This window comes from Podarcis liolepis (genome assembly GCF_965112155.1).
Source record: "Podarcis liolepis genome assembly, chromosome: 5".
NCBI lineage: Eukaryota > Metazoa > Chordata > Lepidosauria > Squamata > Lacertidae > Podarcis > Podarcis liolepis.
This window is the reverse complement of record NC_139556.1, coordinates 86,751,444-86,774,861: the sequence shown is the minus strand read 5'-3', so window position 1 is coordinate 86,774,861 and position 23,418 is coordinate 86,751,444. Positions and strand designations below refer to the sequence as shown.

Here is a 23,418-nt window from a genome sequence, read left to right as displayed (position 1 = left end):
CTACCATGCAAGCCCCATTTAAATAAGACCAAGAGGAATGCTGGGTACATGTCTCCCTGATTTTGAGATGGGGGAGATCCATGTGCTTTAGATGTATCAAGTGGATGAGATCCAAGCCAGCTGTAGCTAATGTGATGCAATCCATATATTGCTCCCATCATCCCCGATTACTGTCCTTGTTAGCCGGAAATGACAGGCACTGTAGTCCAACAATATCTGGAGGACACCATGATGATTACACCTGAACTGAACTCTCCCACATTGTACTGCTTTACCCTCCCACATGCTTAAACAGATTCCCCTCTGTTCCAGCAATCCTGGCCATCTAAGCATCTTTTTTCAACCATTGACCGACAAACCACCGCCATTCCACACACCCTTCCCCCTTCGCTACAAAATTCCTTAGGGAAAACTGCAAATCCCACACTGTGCAACTGCTCTGTTCCACTTTTCTACCTTCTTTGAATTATTTGACACCCTGAGCTGTCAATTTAAAAGGGGGAGGCAGATATGAATGAATGAATCTTTTATTTGTGTCAGCCATCGGCTATAGCAATAAAACAACAATACAATATACAAAGAATAGAAATAAAAAGTCAATTATAGAAAAATATTTTAGGATTTGGAACCAATAGTCAAATAGTGGATCTTATTCTGATTGTCCCAGCTAAAAACCTTGCAAACCTTTGCTGTCATCTGCTCATCTTGATCTGCCAAGAGAAAGGACACTGTGGCAATGGTTGGGCAACCGGGAATGGACAATAAAAGATGGGTGATAATCTCATTCCTCAAGTCTTTATAAAGAGTGCAAGCCAGAGGGGCATGCACCAATTTGGTACTGTCATCTCCATATATTTTAGAATTGCTAGGTTATGCATATAGGTTGCCAGAGAGTTGAAATGGGAAGGTGGAATATAGTCATAGCAGGGGCAAAATTTTCTTCTTGTGGCCAAGTTGTTCTGACGCTCGATATTTAGGTGCTAACAAATTAGACTGATTGCTTTACTAAAACCCAAAGTGAGTAGATGTTGTGATGATAAACCACAAAAGAGAAGTTTTTGATAGACAATTTGAGTCCAGGCGCTCTTGTGACAATCTTGCAGCACTAGGGATATTAGACGGGGGATCTGAGTTTAGGCAAAGCCAATAGTTAAGGCAGATATTGTGGTATACAGGTGGTACATGACCCCAGTCAAGCTAGCAAAAATCTATCACTTGCCCGATAACAAATGTTGGAAGTGTAAAGAGACTGAAGGTACCTTTTATCACCTTTGGTGGACATGCCCGAAGATTAAGGCCTTCTGGGAAACGATCTATAATGAAATGAAAAAGGTACTTAAATGTACCTTCCCTAAAAAACCAGAGGCCTTTCTCTTGGGCATTGTCGGCCAACTGGTGACAAAGAAAGATAGAGCTTTTTTCATGTATGCTACAACAGCAGCAAGAATACTCATCGCAAAGTGTTGGAAGACACAAGATTTACCCACTGTGGAAGAATGGCAGATGAAAGTGATGGACTATATGATACTGGCCGAGATGACAGGCAGAATCCGTGACCAACGAAAAGAGACGGTGGAAGAAGAGTGGAAAAAATTTAAAAGTTATCTTAAGGACTACTATAATCTTAATGAATGCTAAAATGTTATGGTTTCCAGAAGCAAAAGGGTACAGGGATACAAGGTTAGACTATAAAAGAGGACTAAGATGATAAAGATTGGAAAGTTACAATTGGAAGTTGCTAGTTGAATTTTGGACATTGGGATGCAGAGAGGGGGGGTATGGGGAAGTCTAAGAAAAGAGGTTTATGAAAATATGTTTGAAACTATACGTGTATGTTTGTCATTTTTAGTGTTTGTCTGTTTTTCTCAAAAATTTTGTAAAACCAATAAAAATTTTATAAAAAAAAAAAGTTAAGGCAGATATTGAGGCACACGACACTAGCCTTTGCCCCAATAAGATCAATAAATTTGTGTGGCGTGCGCTGTGATGCCATGGGGAGGGTCATCCGAATTGAACAGGAACGTTTTATAGTGTTTAAAGGGTTCCAAAACTTAGTATCATATAAAACTCTTAGAGCTCACACATCTCATACTTACTTTTGGCCTCTTAGTAATGTTGGAAATACGTCTTTGAAGAATTCCCTACATATGTATGTTAGCAATGTAAAGGTGTGGAATAGAGACACAAGAACAAACACTTTTCCTCTGCATTAATTAACAACTACAACAAAATCGCACCTTTTCACTCTGCATTAATTGATAAATAAACTAAGACGGTTCTGTATTTGAAATTAGACTGGGGCAGGCCGTTTTGCTCCTATTGTAAAGGACCAGGCACACCTCTGACAGCATTGGCCCCCAGAATCCCTATGAGGCTGTCCATCCATTTTATGGTAGGACTGCACTGAATAAACTTTTGAGGGTCCTCCATCACCAGAATACATGGAATTATTTTAACCTCAGCTTTTATATCAATAGGACTTCCCCCTCCTGACCCTCCCCCTCCCAGAATGTGAAGGATGCAAAGCAAAATGTCGGCAATCTAACTGATGGATATTGCCTCTCCCATCTCTGTCAGCTTTTCTAAGCTCCGCAAGGCTACAAAATTACTGTGTGAGAAAACAGATTCAGGTCAGCAACCCTGAATATAAAGTGCTTGCAATATTGGCAACAGCAAGAAAGCAATTGCCTGTGAATTCCTGGTGAACCTAAAGCAATTAGATTTACAAAAAGGGAAACTGTTAGAAATAAGTTCTCTATAAAAGGCGAACACCAATACCATCCCCATTATTCCAGTACATCAAGACCGAAAAACACTATCAAAATGCTTCAGAACTGTGGAAAGAAAAGAGGAGCCACTTTTCTCCAAGGTGACTGGATCAGGAGAGGGCAGAATTTGGCATCTTCAACTCTGCTTAGTTATCATGGTGCATTTTAGGGGAGCTAAAGTTTGTGAGGGACACTCTGCACTTTAGAAAGCTATTGCATTTGCTGTGGCTGCACTGGGGTAATTCCAAGGCTTCCATTTGTACTGTGGATTTCTCAGTAAAACACGGTGCAAATGGCAGATACAAGTCCTTAGATCACCGACCTGTGGCCCTCCAGGCATTGTAGGACTCCAAATCCCACCAGCCCTACCCTGCATGGCCGAGGGTTAGGGATTATTAGAACTACAGTACAACACCGTTTGGAGGCCCAATCCTGCACTCAGTACATTGAGATATATCCCAGGGAGTCCTTGTAAGCTGCAATATCCTGTTGTGTGTCCACTAGACATCTGCTTTGCAGACTTTCAATTTCCTGCAGTATCTGAACTATAGATTTAAAGCAGCATCATACCAAGTTAAACACTCAACACATCCTCCAAACAATCCAGGGAACCGTAGTCTTGTGGGGCGTTAGTAGTAGTTTATGACCACTGCTCCATAGCAATTGTGTTATACAATTCCATTCATAAGGATAACCATATAGATGGGTTTATGAAGCATTTCTGTATCCTTCTGCTGTGCTGAAGAAGAATTTCACGAAACAGTGGGTATATCCGGAATCACTGCTCACTACGTCTGTTTGCGGACCATTTCGGCAGCGTTGAACATCATAAAACAAAGATTTATGGCTTGTTTTCACCAGATAAGAATCTGACCCATTGCTTCTTTCAGAGACTTGCATAATCCACAAAGACTTTCAGAGATTTATAAGACTTATGTTTATTTGGTTCTATGTTTTCAAGAGAATCCATCAAGAGTGCATATTTTGTGATTTTCGGAGATTTGTAAGATTTATGTTTATTTGGTTTTGCAGAGAGTGCATATTTCATATACTGTATTCCATACTGTTCAATGTTCTGTATAGATTATATGAAGAGTTTATATTGACATCATATTGTTGTACTTGGTCATCATGTTGCCTTGGATATTACTGATAATTGTTTGCAACAGAGGGGCTTAATTGTTTGGTTACTTGTTAAGGGTGTTGACAGCTGCTAAAGCTAAAGGTAAAGGTACCCCTGCCCGTACGGGCCAGTCTTGCCAGACTCTAGGGTTGTGCGCTCATCTCACTCTATAGGTCGGGAGCCAGCGCTGTCCGCAGACACTTCCGGGTCACACGGCTAGCGTGACAAGCTGCATCTGGCGAGCCAGTGCAGCACATGGAACGCCGTTTACCTTCCCGCTGGTAAGCGGTCCCTATTTATCTACTTGCACCCAGGAGTGCTTTCGAACTGCTAGGTTGGCAGGCGCTGGATTCGAACCGCCGACCATGCGGTCGGCAAGTCCTAGGCGCTGAGGTTTTACCCACAGCGCCACCCGCGTCCCTCTGACAGCTGCTAGGAGACCCCTATTCCCCTCAAGGAACTACAGTTTCCAGAGTGGTTTAACAATGAATTCCTCTTCCAAGGGAGCTTATACTACTTTAACATATAGTGCAGATGCGAGACTCAATGGCGCAATGTTAGTGAATCTGCAAGAAGTACCACCAGTGTTTCCCAATCATTTAAAAACCTTATTTGGCATGGTTATTGCTTCTTTTCTTCAAGGACTATGGGCCTACATGGGTAACCAACATGGTGCACTCCAAATTTTGTGGACTACAACCTCCTGGGAGCTCCAGCCAGCACAGGCAGCGGGGCCAGGAATTGAGGAGGATATAGTCCAAAACATTTCAAGGACTCCATGTTGGCCATGACCAACCTAAAATGTTTAGCACCTCTGTCATGATTGGGCTGGAAGTCATTGTAAGAGCAATAGTAGCAGCAGCAGAAACAAAAGTCTAATATGTGCCACATCTCCTAGGAAATTTTTGCTACTGTTAATACTTGTTCAGTGAGCCATCTCCCCAAATGACAGGGTTGGAGTTTCTCTAAGGGAAAAATAGGATCTCTAATGCAAGCTGCTTTGGAGGCTACCAACATTATCCATTCTCCAGCAGCTGTTGCTGAAACCACAGGGTTGCTGGCTCCTAATTAGATCCAGCTGCCCCTACTGCGAGCTCACTCATTGATGGGAGCAGGAAGACCGAGTGCCTGACAGTGGGTCTCTTTCCTGGCTTTTCGACAGACAGCGTAATTAACTTTCCTGCCCCTCTTAGAGGAACTATAAGGCAGAGCCGCAAAGGTGTTTGAGTGACTTAGAAAACATTACTTATGCATAGGAATCACAATGATTAATCACAAAGCCTCGGGAAACTGATTGGTAAGTTTGTAGTGGGGGGGGAGGAGGAGGAAGAGAAAGGGTGCAGATTCTGGTTAATTCCTCCTGCCTTGTGCACACAAGTGATAAACCCAGTTGTAAGAATGGCTGTTGCTACTAAGTGCTTGGTTCTGTGTACAGGTGGAATGACTAGGGATGGGACTTCTGTGCGAATTTCTGTTTTAGGGAAGTGTACATACAGGCAGACCCCTTTGCTGCAGCTCTGGATGGGGGTCCTTTGGCCCCTTAGAAGGTGATGGGCTACAGAGACTATCATCCATGACCATGGCCTTGGTGGCTTCCAATAAGGGAGCCAAGTAGCACATTCCTACTGAAGTTCCACTTCAGTCTTCTCTACTATCTTCCACCTAAGAGTAAGTGTTAAGTCTTCCTGATTTCTGCAGTTGCTACAAGAGAGAACATGAAAACTCCCACCAGGCCCATCCAGCTTGGCCAATGGCCAGGAATTCTTAGAGTTGTAGTCCAAAACATCTGGGAGACATTGTGTTGGCTACTCCTCCTGAGCTACCAAATATTTTCCTAGTTCCCCTTCAAATGAGATGCAACCAGAAGAAGAACAGGAAGCTTAAGTGTCTCTGCCTTTCTCCAGCTCATACAACAGCAGAATTCCCATAGCCCCCTGACTGTAGGTGGAAGCACAAACATCTCCCCATGCTTCTCTGTCACATCCACAGATGCTCCAAAACTAGAGCTTCTCAGACAAACAGAACAAGGGAAAGGATGAACACAAGCATTATTAGCTTGTTAGATAAACAAGAGGAGGGATTCATGGAAGGAGGTGGTGAAATGGAGGAGAGAAATGAATGAGTCTATGGATACCCTCCATGGTGTCCAACCTAGCCATGGTGAGATGGGTGCAGTGCAGGCTGTAGGACACTGGTAGGGAACCGTAACCCCTAGCCAGGATATTCAATGGAAGAAGAAGAAGGAGAAGGAGGAGGAGGAGGAGGAGGGGGGGGAGTTTGGATTTGATATCCCGCCTTTCACTCCCTTTAAGGAGTCTCCAAGCAGCTAACATTCTCCTTTCCCTTCCTCCCCCACAACAAACACTCTCAGAGGTGAGTGGGGCTGAAAGACTTCAAAGAAGTGTGACTGGCCCAAGGTCACCCAGCAGCTGCATGTGGAGAAGCGGAGACGCGAACCCGGTTCCCCAGATTATGAGACTACTGCTCTTAACCACTACACCACACTGGCTCTAGGGATGATAGGCACTGAAGTATATCAACACTAGGAGGGCCACAGGTTACTTTGTATATCTCTGGCAATGTTATTTCAATGTGGATCTTACATCATCAATATGCCTTTGCTGTCATGGATTCTGATATTGATCCCTGACCACTGGCCATGTGGCAAGGGGATGATGGCAGCTGGAAGCCCACAACAATTAGTTTCCCATCTCCGTAATAGAGTTACTGCAGAGGACATGCACAGGTCTTCCTCTACACCCTACCCCCCCCCAAATCCTAATGCTGGCCACAACAGAACTATTGTAACAACAAAATTCATCTTATTTTTCTGCTCTTCTTCTGGTACATTTACCAACTCATTGTGAGCACCAGCAGCTGAGGAAGAACACATTTATTCCTGCTTAGCCCCCACTTCTCTCCCAGTCAGAAAAGTAAACAGCCTCTTTCACTGCAGGTATTAAGGATGCATTTGTTCTCAAGCTGGTTATTCTTGAGTGCATTTGCTGTTGTCACATCCATTCGGCGCTTTGCTGTTTTCATGCCTATCTATCTGTCGCTCACTGCTAATAGCTCTAAAGTTCAGGTACTCAAGGGCAGTTTGTCAAGATGTGTGGATTAATATCTTGTCACATCTGGGCAGGAACGAGGCAATGATTTTTCAATCTGCACTTTACAGTTCTCATTGGAAAATGTCGAGAGTTTTCTTTCTTTCTCCTTCTCTTTTAGCGGATGTGAGGGAGCACTTAAAATCCACAGAGGGTATATACTGCATGTGTGGAAGAGGACGGCTCCCTTGACTGTCCTTCTGCTGCAAATTTTACATCAGGCCATAAGAACATACATATTATGCCCATAATTCCTAAACGCACACATACACAAGGCATTCGTAGCAACCCTGAACAATTTCATTCGTGTGCATTTAATAAAGCTGGAGTCAAAATGTTCAGCTAATGCAGCTGCTACTAACAGCAACTCATACATCCTATTCTTTCATCGTATATTTGCAGGCCAGGGTTGCAAAATCAGACCCTCAAGTTGTGAAATGGGCAGTAGGTAGACTTGAACCTGAATACAAATCCTTTTCAGCCAGGATGATTACAGGGCCTGGGGAAGTGGTATTTTTAAGGATAACATATATCCCCTAGTTCCTACCAAGGTCAAATAGAATAACAGCAAGAGTAGGATAGGGGAGGAAGAGAGAGAGAGATATTAAAGCTGCAGTCCCTCCCTGGGGGAGGACCATAGCTCACTGCCTGAACATCTGTTTTGCATGTGGTATGCCCCAGGTTCAAGCTCCCGTATCCCAAGGTAGGGATGTGATGGATCTCTACCTAAAACCCTGAAGAGCTGATGCCGGTCAATGTATAGAATATTGATCTATATTGATCATGCAGCTCCTTATATTTCTAAAATGCAGTGGGACTTGTAACCAAGTGAACTAAAATATGATCAGACGGAACGTGGTACTTTTCCAGAGAACCCGCCCGGTGTGAAAACAACAAAGAACAGCAAAGCAACCACATCTCCAAATATCCACATTCACTCTTCTAACCCAAGTGCTGTGGAGCAAAGAAGGAGGAATCGCAGAGGCTTCAAAATATACACCTGGCAGGCCTACAGCTAGCAATACTCTAGAGCAAAATATTGCGCACAGGAATCTTAACATCCTAAGTCAGGAAAAAACAAAAAGGCTTGGGAGCCACTTGAGGGAACATTTCCTGCCTTAACAACCTGCACAACTGTTATTAGATCAATTGGCAGTGCCCTACTTTCCCTACCATCGCTCTCGAGGTAAAGTAGGTTTTTAAGCAAGAGAAATGGTGTGTTTTTTTAAGCACTCCAATAGTGGGATGCCCTCGCTAGAGAGGTTTGCCTGGTGCCAACACTGCTGTCATTTGGCACCAGGCAAGAACATTTTCATTCGACCCAGCATTTAAAATAAGGGTGAACTAACATTCAGGTCACCCTTCTTCCCTTCCCCCAATGCAATGGGAAACTCAACTACAGACATTGTCATGGCACCTTTGCTGGAGGACGAAGGTCCAGCAATGTTGAGGTCCCACACAGCTCTTTAAATCTTTCAATAATACCTGTGTGCTTATGTTATTGTTTCATCTTGCTGTTTTAACTTTTGTAACCCCACTCAGAAATTTTCAGATGTTAACAATCAAGCTCACTTCTAGAATTGATCTGATAAATCTGCTCCTCTAAAGGTAGGACTGGCAATCACCACACTTCTTGGAAGAGAGAGTCTTAAGTGCCATTTATTTAGCTGCGACTTGGTTTCCATCACATTGCTGTTCTACGAAGTAGGAAAATAAGTGGTAGCAGAAGAGTTGGCAATTTTTGTTCAGAACAGCAAGACTTTTGTGGGGTTTTGGTACTGTTTGCATCTACTGCATTGTCTGCTGAACCAAGTACCAGTAACTGGAGAGGTTTGCATCATCATCATCATTTTTTATTTGTATGCCGCCATTCCACAGTTAAAAAACAATGCTCAAGGCAGCTTATAGCATAACAAGATTTACATAATTACAGAAGTCATAAGTAATAAATAAACCACATCAAAAAAATGCACAACCAGATGGAAAACCATTTCCACATAAATCAAAATCTGAAACTAAGAATACAGCTTTAATATCACAGCTTAAAATGACATGGGTAAAAAATAACAGCAATTTAAACAAAAACAAAACAAAATGGAGTCCTCTCTGCCCAGCAGCAGCAGCAGCAGCAGCAGCAGCAGCAGTCCTTTATAGAGCCCACTCTGCATTAACAGAATTAGGCCTACATTATAAATCCTGCAGGTCTTCAAATGCAGTATCTTTTTCCAAGAACAGCCTTCCCCAACCTGGTGCCCTCCAGGTGGAAGTTGTGGTCCAAAATATCCAGAGGGCATTTGGTTAATGAAGGTTGCTTTAGACCAAGAGAACTCAGTGTGTGCATGTGGGTTATGTGTAAGAGGACAGTACATAGGTAATCTGCTGTGCTAGAGTACAAACATGGACTCACCATTTGCTTTGGATTCCTTCCCAGTCTCATCAGCTTGCCTGCCTTGTTGTACATCTCTATCCCAATATTTCTTGATCCAATCCCTCTTGCAGTTTCCCTGCCTCTAATTCTGCCTAGTCTTCCCATCCTGACCTTGACAGCTGGAAACTCACAGCTGCAGTTGTTTGCTTCCAAACCTTTACCTTAAAACAGAATTTCCACCACCACTAGAAGCTCTGGCTCTTTAACAGACACAGAAATCCAGTCAACGCAGCTATTCGCATTCTTGCATCTACATGCTGTGAAACATGGCACCTTCGAATTTCTGCTTGTCATGGGGCTGCTAAAAGCATCAGTGTCTCATTGAGGAAGAACACAGTACTCTCTCAAGAGAAAATGATCTACCATTAACTAAGCCATTTTCTGTTGAAGTGCTCTGCACAAAACGGAGAAATGCAACAGGTACAACTTCTTACAGCAATGGAGGTGCGGGAATTGGCACGATGTGTTAATTGGATTTCTGCTGGTCAATACATTTGATAAGGCTAGGAGGGAATAAGTTGAGGGGCCTGACTAGGAAAAGGGCTTAATCCTTGGTGGTAGAGCTCAAACGCAAAAAGCAAGGGAGGGAGACAACTCATTTAATTCCAATAATGATCTCTCAGTAGTCTAGGCTGAATGCTGGAAGGGGGGTGGTTTCACCAACTTTTGGGGGCCAGTAGGCATATTTGGAATTTTGAGAAAGTGTCATGGTGTCATGAACTGGCAGGATGACACTGAGGAGGAAGAGGAGGAAGAGAAGCCTGGAAAGGGATGTAGCTGGGAGTGGGACACGCTGGGGATGGGGAAGGAGAGTTTGGTGTAGGAAGTACTCATGGGGTGATGGTGAGGGGATGGGGGTCAAGTGCACAGGGACCAGAGCAGCAGGACCCACTTCAGCTATGTTTACCTTCTTGCCCAGTTCCTGATGCCACTCTAAACCTTCTTGAACATGAGATATAGTTGTTTTGTCACAGCTGATTCCCAGTAATCACCAGCTTCATAAGAGGCCTCTTTTGAACAGAAAAGAGGTCAACGCCTTGTGTGATAAGTGAAACCTATATTGAGGTTACTAGGAGGAAAAGAGGGGACATGAAGACGGTATGATCTTTGTTGTGCAAATGAATAGCAACCGCTTTTACTAGGGTTACATGAAAATATGGCTCCTACTCCATTTGTCCATTTTAAAAAATGTACAGACACCCATTGCAAGAGAATTTAGATGAGCTGAAATTTTACCAAAAAGGAAAGACAGTGAGGGATATTCAAGCCTCCTGCTGTGGATTTTGATTATGAGCCAATTATTGCTGCAGTTGCCATGAGTGCTTATTAGCTGAATTTCAGGAACAGACCATTTAAAAACTCAGACCTTGAGCAGTAGCTTTTGTGCTTTGATAGAAAACTGAAGCCTCCTATGCATAATGTCATTCGGAAGTAGGCAGAATAATACTAGTGGGGCCCAGACTTGCTTATATGAGCAGAGCCACCACCATATCCAAAGTGTCAGCAGCCCCTGCTAATCAGGGAATAACTCTAGGGTGGAGGGGTGGGTAGGTTTTTCAGTTTTTCCTACCTATGCCAGTGATTTTCAACCAGTGTGCCATGGCACCCTGGGGTGCCTTGAATGATGGTCAGGGGTGCCGCGGGCAACACTGGCCTCTGTCCAGTGTTCTTTCCCTTCCTCCTCTGATACCCTCTCATGTTTCTACCAGCCAAAGAATTGTGTGGCTGTTTGTTGCAGCAGCCCTGGCTACAAGCTCCGCAGGTGGGGCTGGTCAGGGGGTGCTGGTTGCCAGGAGCGGAGGTGGCCTCGGAGTAAGCAAACAGGTGAAGGAGCCCAGCCAGCCAAACAGCCTGCCAGCCCTTACTGTTGGGAATGGACAGACAAGTCTCAGGCCCCTGTGGGACAGTGTGAGGAGGCACCTCTCTCTGGGGCATGGGGAGGCAACTCAGAGACCAGGGGCGGCAGCTGCAGCTGCCCAGAGGACTTCCAAAGAGAAGATGAGGCTGAGGGCACACTCCACAAGGGAGGGTGTTCGAAAAAGGGTGAGAGGCTGCCAGCTCTGCAGGGAAGGGGTGACCCAACTGGGCTCCTGAGCCCCACAGGGGTGCTGCAGAAAGAATGTAGTTGGTCAAGATAGCCGTGTACTCAAAAAGTTGAATACCTCTGACCTAAGCAAAGAAGCAGCGAGTCTTAACATTTTTATGTCTCCAGATGCATACAGAATTCTTCACACAGGCTTGCATTTTCTAGAACAGTAGCTATGAAAGTCTGCTGCAATAAGGAGGATTTTGTTGCACCTTAAATGCTTATGTAGCTTATGCTTTCTCAGAAAAGAGCTTGCTAGCATCAGATACATGAAGCAGACAATGAAATTGGCTCTGGACTACAAGAGTTCACCGCACAATAAATAAGTTGGTCTTCAAGAGGTGCCATAAGACACTAATTAACTTTTATGGACATCTTACCTGCAGTTCTGTACTATCACTTGGTATCATAGTTATTTTGAGGTAAGTGTATTCTCTGGAGCATTTGTCCTCTCATTCCTAAAGTGGATGTCCACTGTGCCTACCGGGGGTGGGGGAGGTGCACTATAAGACACCCTTCGCTAAACTGACAACTTTCAGATGTTTAGGACGACAATGTTCATCAGCCATTCCTGATGATAGCTGGGGCTTATGGGCATTGTAGTCCAAAACAACTGGAGGGCACCCAGTTGGCAAAGGGTGCTACTGGGTTATAGAAACTTGGAACCCATCATGCTTCACCCTTTCTAGGCTGTGAATGCACATTGTGGTCACTAGAGAACATCCCCGTAAGAATATAAAGAGCGCCTTGCCGGATCAGACCAAAGGCCTACCTCGTAAAGCATTCTGTTTCCATAGCGACCAGCCAGAGGCTTTTGGGAAGCCCACAAACAGGGCATCAGCACAACAGCCACAATAACACTTGTGATGTGTAACAGCTGGCATTTGGAAGCATACTGTCCCTGGCTTGAGGTGGCATAAAGCCATCAAGACTAGTACCCATCTTCAGTAGCTGAGGGCAGTATTAATCCTGGGCTCAGTACCTTGTAGGTGTGAGCTGGTGGGATAAAAAAAAAATGTATTGGGCCAGTGAGATGTAGCAGCTATGGAATAGGGCATAGGAAACCAAGGTTCAAATTTCTTCTTGGCCAGGAAGTACACCCACCCCATGGTTTACGTGGCAGTAGTGTTCTGAGACACTGAGTGTTTAAGTGAAATTTACATATATTTGAAACACCATTGAAAAAGCCTGCAAACACTCCTCCCCTCCCCACCTTGTTCTGCCCCTTTTTGTGACTTTTTGGGTTACTTTCTGGTTTGGTACAATGCGTATGCGCAGCCGCACAAATATTGAATGTGCGTTAATGGGGGGAAGGTTGCCTGTACATTGAGTACCATTTGGCCAATCACAGTCTCTCAGTCTAACCTGCCTCAAATGGTTGCTTTGAGGATAAAAAGCGAGGAGGGGGGAGACCATGTACGCCACCTTGAACTCCTTGGAGGAAAGATGGGTTATAAACGTAATAGTAAATAAATAAAACATTGGCTGAGGGGAAGCAAGCTCTACTTAATCCTCCTTCCCTCGACTTTACCACCTCAGCCAAAATGGATAAACAGTAATTTCAAATCCCAGCCTTGACACAAGACGTCTCAAGAGAAGAATTCTGACCCTCAAAGAACACAGCTTGCTCAGTGCTGCCTGATTAAAAACATGAATAATCTTTATGAGAATGTCTTCCTTACATGTTTGAGCTGGGTGGTTATTTAAAAATAAATAAATAGGACCAATGCACATAAAAGTCTATTTCAAGACAACTGGCAAATACTTGGGGGGACGACCCTTTTTTTATGTGAACTTTACACAGCTCAATCTAGTATTTTTATATTTTTTATATTTTGTTTTGAAATATCTTATTCTATGCAGAAAAACTGATGGAATACAAAGATGGAAAGGAATTGCATTTCTTCTTACTGTTCTGCAAACCTTCGCCTCGAAATCAAGATAACCTCGTATTTTAGACTTACAAAATAAGCTGTAACATCTCTAAGGGAGTCATTAGACTACCTTGCAAATTGCAAGGGAATCGCTCCCTATTACAGATTGTTATGATATCCCTGGGCTGTCCTCGGTCATGTCAGTGAACTGTTAAAAGCTTTCTATGCCCCTGTTCAATGTAATGCATTAATAATGGCTTCACTTAAAAAACCAAAAACAAAACTACTCACCACCTTTTCCCCTCATTAGCTGGCTTGAATGCCCAACAATCAAGGGGGAAACGACTCAGACTATAGGAAATTTTAGAACTATACATTCCAACATACTTTGGAGTAAAGAACCAGGTTTAACCAATTCCTTCTTTCTATGTGTCCTCAGAAGTAAGACAATGTCAGAGACAAAAAGTTTCAATAGCTACAGATGTGTAATCTTCAGTGGAGGACAACAGGGGCCTTGCATCCATTGTGGATATTCCAGGATCCCATCCCTGAAATTTTCTGATATAAAAAAGTAAAGGCAGTTGGCTCATAAGGACAATTCCAAAATCTACATGATCAGGCCAATCAAAATGTCACCTTTTTTGGGGAATTTAAAAAAGATGTGTGCTTTTTGCCATGGTCTGCCACCTTAGTAGCAACCTCTGAGCCATGTACTTCCAACAGAAGTCTTCGCCTTCATTTCCAGGACCCATGAATAGCTTTTACAAATATTTCAAAGTGAATTTTGCCTATAGTGTCATTTACAGATCCAGAACTGGCAGCCTCTCAATAGCTCATAGCCTATGCTAGAAGTGATGACTGCCAGGATTCCAATCAGACCCTCAGGAATCAGTTGAATGTGCAGAGACCACCGAGATAAAACTTCAAGCTGTAAAGAACCAGAAATGGCAGACTAAGCAGCACTGTTTTTAATGGTTTCGTGTCAGCACTCTAGTCAACTCCCCGGGAAATAACCACTGCAAAAATCCTCGTTTTGATTCCAGAATCCAACCTTATCGCTGCAGCTCCACAGTTTCTCCCACCTTATGTCTTGCGTGCTCAAGGGAATCCCTTTAAGTTTTAGACATTAAGGTAATCGCTGCATTAACAACTAGAGATTCGAAACATCGGCTCAGATTCTTCCAACATTCCCCCCATCAGAACTAAAGGGAGTTCTGGAGCTTCTGCTGAAATGGACACTGTGCAGATGTCAACAATTCCTTGTTATACCTGCTATGGTTTAGCTTCTGAGTCACATGAAAGTCATACCAATGCCTTAAGTGCATTAATGTCATTAAGCTGCACTAGTGGAAAAGTTACCTGGAATGAGCACTCATGTTTTGTGTGCCCACAACTGCATACAGATGACCTCAACCCACTCTCATCACAGCACCTGTATCCAAGTTTTGATTCCTGTTCAAGACTTCAGACGAGTTTTAAGACAGAAAGCCAATGACCTCCCTCCCCCAGAGGTTGTTGGGATCCAATCCGCATTAGCTCCAGCCAGCATGGCCAATGGGTAAGGATGATGAGAGTTGGGGTCCAACATCTGGAGGACACGAGATTCCCAGCCCCCTGTACTAAACACATCCCTTCCTTCTCCCAATATTCGTAATCCATAATCCAACAAGACAGAGCCAAGTGTGGTACACAAACACACAAAACGGCTTTTGCAGAATCACATGATCACACCCCAGCAGAGATTGCCTGGGATTACCAACTGCATGGTTTAATTTGGAAATGCAGTAAAAATATTATAAACATAAGGAACCACAGAAAGAGAGGGAGGGGAGTCAATATACGATATATGAAATAACTTGATTTTTAAGAGTAGATAGGTAGCCGTGTTGGTCTGCCATAGTCAAAATAAAAAAATTCCTTCCAGTAGCACCTTAAAGACCAACTGTTAGTTCTTGGTATGAGCTTTCGTGTGTATCTGAAGAAGTGTGCATGCACACGAAAGCTCATACCAAGAACTAACTTAGTTGGTCTTTAAGGTGCTACTGGAAGGAATTTTTTTATTTTGATTTTTAAGAGTTTTTTTGCTTGTCATACAATGAAAATTATAAATAATTTGTTTTTAAAAGGAATACCAGCTGCGTTTGGTTACCATCAAGAGAAGAAGAAGAAGAGTTTGGATTTGATATCCCGCCTTTCACTCCCCTTCAGGAGTCTCAAAGCGGCTAACATTCTCCTTTGCCCTTCCTCCCCCACAACAAGCACACTGTGAGGTGAGTGGGGCTGAGAGACTACAAAGAAGTGTGACTGGCCCAAGGTCACCCAGCAGCTGCATGTGGAGGAGCGGAGACACGAACCCGGTTCACCAGATTACGAGACTACCGCTCTTAACCACTACACCACACTGGCAGCTAGGCACACAACCACTAATCTGAATGCTTGAATCCACCCATTATAAAGATACAGAGAGCTTCGCCAACATCAGGCAACTTCCAGGTTGCTTATCATAAGCAATCTCAGCTTACAATCAGGAATTCAAGGTGAAAGCAATTTCCATTCTGGCCTATCTTCAGCTCAGTTTTCATGAAATGGTACATTTCTCTCTTTGTCCACTATGTAACATAAATTAAGTGCTTATTTGCCTAAGTTACAAATTTAACCTAACAATGCAATTATCTGCGCACCATCTACTTCCATGGAAAGGAAATATCAAAACAATGTAAAAAGATTTAAATAATAATAATTACTTATCAGTTGTGGGCTATGTGGTGAGCAAATCTGGTTGTATTTGATGGGTCGTTCCAGACATGAGACAAAAAACACAATCTGCTTCTGTTTCTGGCAGAATTCTCTGACTTTCCAACTTGCAGCTTAATACCATAAGATGCTACTCAAAATGTACTAAGGCCGTGCGGTCGTATCCTTCCGCAGTGGGCTTTAATTGCCATGCCACATTAAGGAAACCGGATGTAACAAAGCTTAGGTCACCACATGGCTAGAACCTCCCCAGAAAAATATGAAACTTCTGACTCACCATACTGGCAGCGGGATCCCTGAAATCCTGCTGGACACTGGCATATCCCACCGGAGCATTTCCCTCCATTGAAGCAAGTGCCCACAGAGCACAATGCTGGAGGAAAAGGGGAGAGACAAGGAAGCAACAGTTATATGCAGCATCCATGAGCTTCTCATACCGCTAATACTACAAATGTTGCTTGAAAGCAAATGTGCCCAAGTCCTCCCTCCAGGAAGGGAAGGGAAGCATTATTAATAAAATAACCCTGAGGGCTTTTGCGCACATAACAAGGCAACAAACTATAAATGCATGTTCAGACAACAGGGCGATGAAACATTTCAAAAAGAATGGGAAAAATTATGTCATACATAGGAAGGATAAGGTGAAATAGTGAAACCAGTAGAACTAAAATAAACCTCATAATGTGAAATACGAAGAAAATTTCTGGATAAAGAAAATAACAAAAAGTAAAATGTACAATGTGATTCATGTAACCAATGGTAGTTGTAAATAAATATAGACAGACAATAAGAATTGTATATACAGGAAGATTTATCTGACTATATAGACACTCTATGGACAAATACGAAAGAAGAACAATAATATACAAAACAGATGAAGACAATGCGAAAAAGTTAGATGTGATATAAAAGGCCAGAAGAGGGAAGGAGGGATGTTGGCTCTGGGGAGCAGGTGTAAATGTGAAATGTAATACAATATGTGTATGTGGAGTGTGCAAATGAAAACCAATAAAGAATATTATGGGGGATATAAATGCATGTTCAGCAACTGGCAGCTGCGTTTTCCTAACATGTGTGTGCAGAATACACCTGCATCCAGAGTTTCAGATTTCATGCTACGTTGTTGTTATTTTAATTAAATGCAAAGGCTCAGTGCTTTATGCTTTGCATTAAGAAGGTGCCAATCCTCAGGGCTGCGAATGTCCCCTCTAAAACCCTGGAGTCCTGCTGCCAAGCAGTAGAGATATTACCAAGCTGCATGGAGCAAACGAGATGGATCAGTGGTCAGACTCAGTATTTATTCAGTTATTTTGTTTATTAAATTTCTATGCCACCCTTCACCCTAGAATCACAGGGCAGTTTACAGTATAAAAACGCAAAAACACATAACAGTTAAAACAAAGAACAATAACCCCACACACAGCCAATTTATGGCCTTTCAAACTTGGTAATTATCCAAAGGCCTGAAAGAAGAGGAATGTTTATGCCTGGTGCCAAAAGATAGTAAACAAAGGCGCCAGGTGAGCCGCTCTGGGGAGAGCATTTCGTAAGCAAGGAGCCACCGCAGAAATGACTCGTCTCTGGACCTCTTATGGAAGAGGCACACAGAGAAGGGCCTTGAGACGATAATTGCAGGGTTCAGGTCAATTCATATGGGGAGAGGTGGTCCTTGAGGTATGGAGGTCCTGAGCCATTTAAGGCTTTATAGGTCAAAGCCAACACTTTGAATTGGGCCCAGAAGCTAACTGACAGCCAGCGCAGAGTCAGGCCAGAATTGGCGTTATATGCTCAAACTGTCTTGGCCCCCATGAGCAGCCTGGCCACCAAATTTTGCACCCACTGAAGTTTCCAAACCTCCCTCAGAGGCAGCCCCACATATAACGTGTTGCAGAACCTAGAGGTTACCAGAGCATGGGCAACAGAAGTTAGGTTATCCCTGTTCAGATAGGGGCATAGCTGGGCCACCAGCTGAAGCTGATGGAAGTCACTCCATGCTACGAAGACCATTTGAGTCTCAAGCACAGCCAAGGATCCAGTAGTACCCCCAAGCTGCATAGCCACTTCTTCAGAGGAAGTATAACCCCATCAAGTATAAAGGAGCTTCTTGTGTTCCTGTTTTATTTAAAAAAATAAATAAGTCAAGAAGCATCTTTAAAGAATAATAAGTTAAGCAGCTCATGGCATTCTACAATCACAACTTACAGTGAAGGCACCCAGCTTCATCATCTTTCTTCTGGCTCCAACCAGGGCAGCACTTAAAGATAGTATGATGTTCCATGCTGTACACTTGCTTATAAATGGTATAATAGCTTGTCCTTTAAAAATAATCATAGTAAAAGCACAGTATAAGATAGTGCTAAGACAAAACACTGCCCTACTTTGTTCAGGCAACAGCTATGGTCTACATCCAGCACACAAGGAAGAAAATAGCATCTCTATTTTGAGACACATTATCAGTTATTGCATAGCAGTGGTTTTCAAACTTCCTTTCTTTGGGGAATGCTGTTGACATTGAACTCACCTGATTTATCCTCCATGCGTCTGCCATGGGACCCACATATTACAGAAGCAGGAAGGGGCAAAAAAATATTTAGTGAGTATATTAGAGGTTACTGCCCCCACACTTCTGCTGCGCTTTTCTGCTTGTGTGGTGGCACCTCGGTAAAACCGCTTCTTGCTGTTTGTAGCAGACTTTTCCCCGGAGGCAGAGGACAACAGAAGTCATACTCAAATTCACAATCAAGAGCTTCTTTATTGCTTGACTGGTTGTACAAGCATTTCTGTTACTATTATATACAAGCTATTTACATTCCTTCTTTATCTCTCCAGCATGGTATAATCTCAGTCCAGTAATTAATCCTGACACAGCAAAACTCACAATATCAGCAGCACACATTGTCTTACTTCCAAACTTGTTATCAGCGTGCGTGCCGACAGTGTGTGCGACAACCTCCTTTTATTTGCACCTCCAGATGACACCAATCAAGCCTAGAGTGCCACTCTTACACACTGAAGAAAAATTCTGGAACCCTCTTTAAAGCTTCCAATAACTTTTCTCTGTTTCTTAAAGAATGTTTTCCTAACAGAGTAAAGCAAAGGTGTGCACTCAACATCCCTTAACACTTAACGAATGTGTGGTGGGTGATCCTGGGTATGCCCGCTTAATTACAATGATGAAAACTGCTTCACTGATCAAACCATGCTTTAAAAACACAGGGCCACGTGTTACCTTCTCTCGTAGGCCATGCACCATCTCTGTCCTGCACAGTCCTGCTTCCACATCTTCACCAAACGGGTAAAGGCTTGAACACATGGCTGGCGATGCCCCACCATGGCCAACTCTTGCTCGGAACAGACATTTGGCCTGCAATTTTGGGAGAAGAAAATAAATCAAGAGCATGCACTGTAGACACTCAACACCAGATAACTCTGTCAAACGCTCCCAATTCTTATTTTGATTACCCAGATATGAGTCACCGACACCTTCCTATCTACTTTATGTTGTAAACAGCACGTAATTTTAGACCAAGCCTCTTCACCAGTTGATTCACACATAACTTGATCTTCAACTGCTTAATTGCTCAGCGATGAATAATTAGCAGGTGGTTGTACAGACCTGAGATGGAAAACCTGTAGTCCCCCAAATACTGTTGGACCTCAACTCTAAGTATCCCCATGCAGCACTGACAATGCTCAAGGATTATGGGAGCCATTGCCCAGCAACATCTTTTAAATGTGTTGTGGGAGTGGAATTATTGGTTTGTTTTTGTTCTTATTTTTATTATGTATTTTGTGTTTTTTAATTGTAATTTTATCTTGTGACACCTGCCCCCCCCCCGAGGTCTATGGATAAAGGGCAATATAAAAGTAATATAACAATAATAATCTGAAGAGTCACAGGTTCCCATCCCTTGTCTATTGAGTTCACTTTCCCTAACACACTGCAGAGTGGCTCCTGGTCAAACGTAGCTCTTGGAAGTCCCTTATCACTGGAAGTCCTCTGTTCAAATGTCACCACAGTGATGATCTCATTAGGTGGCCTTAGGCAAGCCACCCTTTCTCAGCCTTAAGTTTCTCCATCTGGAGTATGGGGAATAATAATGTTCTTATTTTACAGGGATGTAGACCATACATATGAACCACTCTGAACACTTACCACAGAGAGTTTCAAGCTGTTTAGAAATAGGTAAAGGTAAAGGGACCCCTGACTATTAGGTCCAGTCGTGACCGACTCTGGGGTTGCGGCACTCATCTTGCTTTATTGGCCGAGGGAGCCGGCGTACAGCTTCCGGGTCATGTGGCCAGCATGACTAAGCCACTTCTGGTGAACCAGAGCAGCACACGGAAACGCCGTTTACCTTCCCGCTGGAAGGTATTTATCTACTTGCACTTTGACGTGCTTTTGAACTGCTGGGTTGGCAGGAGCAGGGACCGAGCAACAGGAGCTCACCCCATCGCAAGGATTCGAACCTCCGACCTTCTGATCAGCAAGTCCTAGGCCCTGTGGTTTAACCCACAGCGCCACCTGTGTCCCTTGTTTAGAAATACTTTTAGATAAAATAACTAACACACACACAAAAGGCTAAATACCAGGAATTGAACCTGGTATTCTCTGCATGCAAAGTGTGTGCTCTGTTCTTGTGCTATGCCCCTTCCCACAGTGGTAGTAGGGAGGAAAGCTGAACGGTCTCACTGGAGAGAAGGCAGGCAGACCCACACCACCATTTGGAGTTCTCTGTTATTCTTGCAGCTTCAACTGCAAATTGAATCCAAGGGGAGTTGGAAGTTCAAACGCCTCAGCTCTTCCACATATTTCTATAGTGTCCAGAATAGAGCTTCTGCATCTCCCCACTCTGGAGATGCCGAAGGTCCCTATGGGCTCCATTAACGTTTGTGTCAACAAAATGAGGAACAGAACACATTGCACTGCAAAAACTGTACGTGAGAGGTATGTTCTCATGGGCTCCCAAACACAGTCAATAAGAACTTAAGGGCTCCCACTGGGACAACTGTCGTCCCTTCCAATGGGGGCCTGCTTCAAACTTAGATCAGGGGTGGGGAAGCAGATGTTCGGTTAATATTTCCATCATTCCTGCCATTGCCCATGCTGACTGGGGTTGATGAGAGATTCCATCATCATCTTGGGGGCTCCTGGTTCCCCATCCCTGCTTTAGACTATATACTGCAGAGCAGTAATTTCCAAGCTGTATTCTGAAGAAACCTGGTATGCATTTAAGCAAAGGTTGGATGACCACTTGTCTGGATTCCATGGGGACTAGGTTGCCCTTGGGGTCCCTTCCAACTGTACGGTTCTATGAGTCCTTGAAAGCCTGACAAGCAATAGGAGAAAAATCATTTCTTTCTTCCTTTATTGATTTTTAATTTCAGGTAATGTAACATGTCCATACAAGGAAAACATGGCTTAGTAGTTGTACAGAAAAGAAAAATATCGTTTGACAGTTGTAATTTTAGACGTTCCAGGAAAGGCAATCTCTCCCAAAGTGTCTCTCCATAAGTTTCCATGAGTCAATGGAGGGTGAAAACCATGTTCGATTGTCTTAACGAAGTCAATAAAAGGACATCATGTCCTATAAAAGGTGTGAGTCTCCCCCCACTCCAATCGATATTCCTTTTGTGAAATGGTTAATTTGTCCATAGGCACGATGTCCCATACTTGTGAAATCCAGGCTTCAAAAAGATTTGCGTTTAAAGTTTCCCCATGTTTTGCAATCATTAACCTAGCTGCAGTTAATGGAGGCTGGGGTCTTTAGTTCTTAAGTAAAATCAGGCAATAGAGCTAATTTTGGGTCTGGTTGTAGCAATAGTCCCATCATTTGAATAATTGTTTGCAAAACTTTTTCCCAAAAGGGAGTAAGTTTTGGGCAAAACCACCACACGTAGAGAGCCAGGTAAATTGAGTTCCCACCAACAAATTATGATTAATTCTATATATCCTGGCTGGGCACATGTACCAGTGTTGTGCTAGCTTTAAAACATTTTATTGAGTTTCTTGGAGGGATCCAAATGATAGCCGATTCCAAATTTGTTCCCACAGTTGTTCCTCTAGTCTCCAAAACCTTTCCCCCATTTCAGTCTTAATTTTATCCAATTGTGTGAGGATTTTATCTAGTTGGGGGATGTTTCCTTTTCCTAGTGGGTTGGTTGAGTAGGTGCTTCAAAACTAATTCAGCTGCATAATGCTTGAGTCCTTATATTTGGCTGGTTTAGAAATCTGGTGTATCTCTAGCCAACCACATGTTTTATCTCCCAACTTAAAATTTATTTCTGGAGCTGTAAGGGGCTTTTGATCAGCGTAGAAGCTTCTGAGTTTATATAATCCCACTGTTTCCCACCTGGCAAATGAGCCTGATTTGGCTGCTGTGCAGAAGGAAGTGTGTTGCGTTATTGAGAGAGAGAAATCATTTCTAAGATACAGTTTTGCCTAAAGGTTTCCTGCAAAGTGCAAACACAGAGTATGGTTTGATGTATTCTGGGCTCCAATGCAGGCAACAATGAACCCAATCCTCTGCAATGCCAGCCATGAAAGGGCTTCTCAGAAGAAGGGTCTATTTGCTAAGTACTAGGCACTTACATATAGTGCTTTAGGAAGTTTGCACTTCCCATACAGCAGAACTGTAGCCCTTCCTAACCTGAATTACAAACTTGATTATCCTTGTGTGGCAGGTGGCAGGTGGGGACAGGACAGGGCTGATGTGGTGGGGCTTGTCTAAGTCCTCCTAATAAGGATGGCAAGGACGCAGTCAACCAGAAACTCTGTCCCTTAACCACTACACTAGGCCAGCTATCCAGAAACGTGTTCCCTAAAAAGGAAGGGAGTCTGGAAACTGTAGGCTAATCATCAATATGCCATCTAGTCACCATTTCCCCCAACCAGAATCCAGAAACATGAATCGAGTGGATTTAAAAAGCAGGAAGATGAATGCCCTCGGGTGACATGCCTGCTCAAATATAACCAGTGTAGGATGAGAAGTTTAGATTGTGCTATGAATTTGCATTAACTGAAAAATGATCAAACTGTTTAGTGGGCAGCTGCTCACTCTAAACACACTATAGTAAGCGTCTAAATCCAGCAGAAGAGTCTTTTCACGCCCCCACTAAACGGAAGGTGTCCCAGCTTGTATCAGGTCAACTGAAGTGCCTGCTGTCTGAACACTATTGATCCCTGTGAAGTCAAGATACACTTGATTTGCCATATTACAGCAACCCCACCACCCACAAGCAGTGAGACGTTTCAGGGGCAATGCTATGGGGTTTTAT

The 23,418-nt window shown here is 43.4% G+C and overlaps 1 protein-coding gene across 1 annotated transcript in view; it reads right to left on the bottom strand.

The window, feature by feature from the left end:
- Positions 1-23,418, bottom strand: part of LOC310707446 (uncharacterized protein) — a 214,180-nt gene that overhangs the window by 178,107 nt on the left and 12,655 nt on the right. The window contains 3 exon segments of the mRNA XM_083504656.1: positions 16,418-16,513; positions 18,343-18,455; positions 19,370-19,504. Coding sequence (XP_083360782.1) covers positions 16,418-16,513; positions 18,343-18,455; positions 19,370-19,504 — 344 coding nt within the window.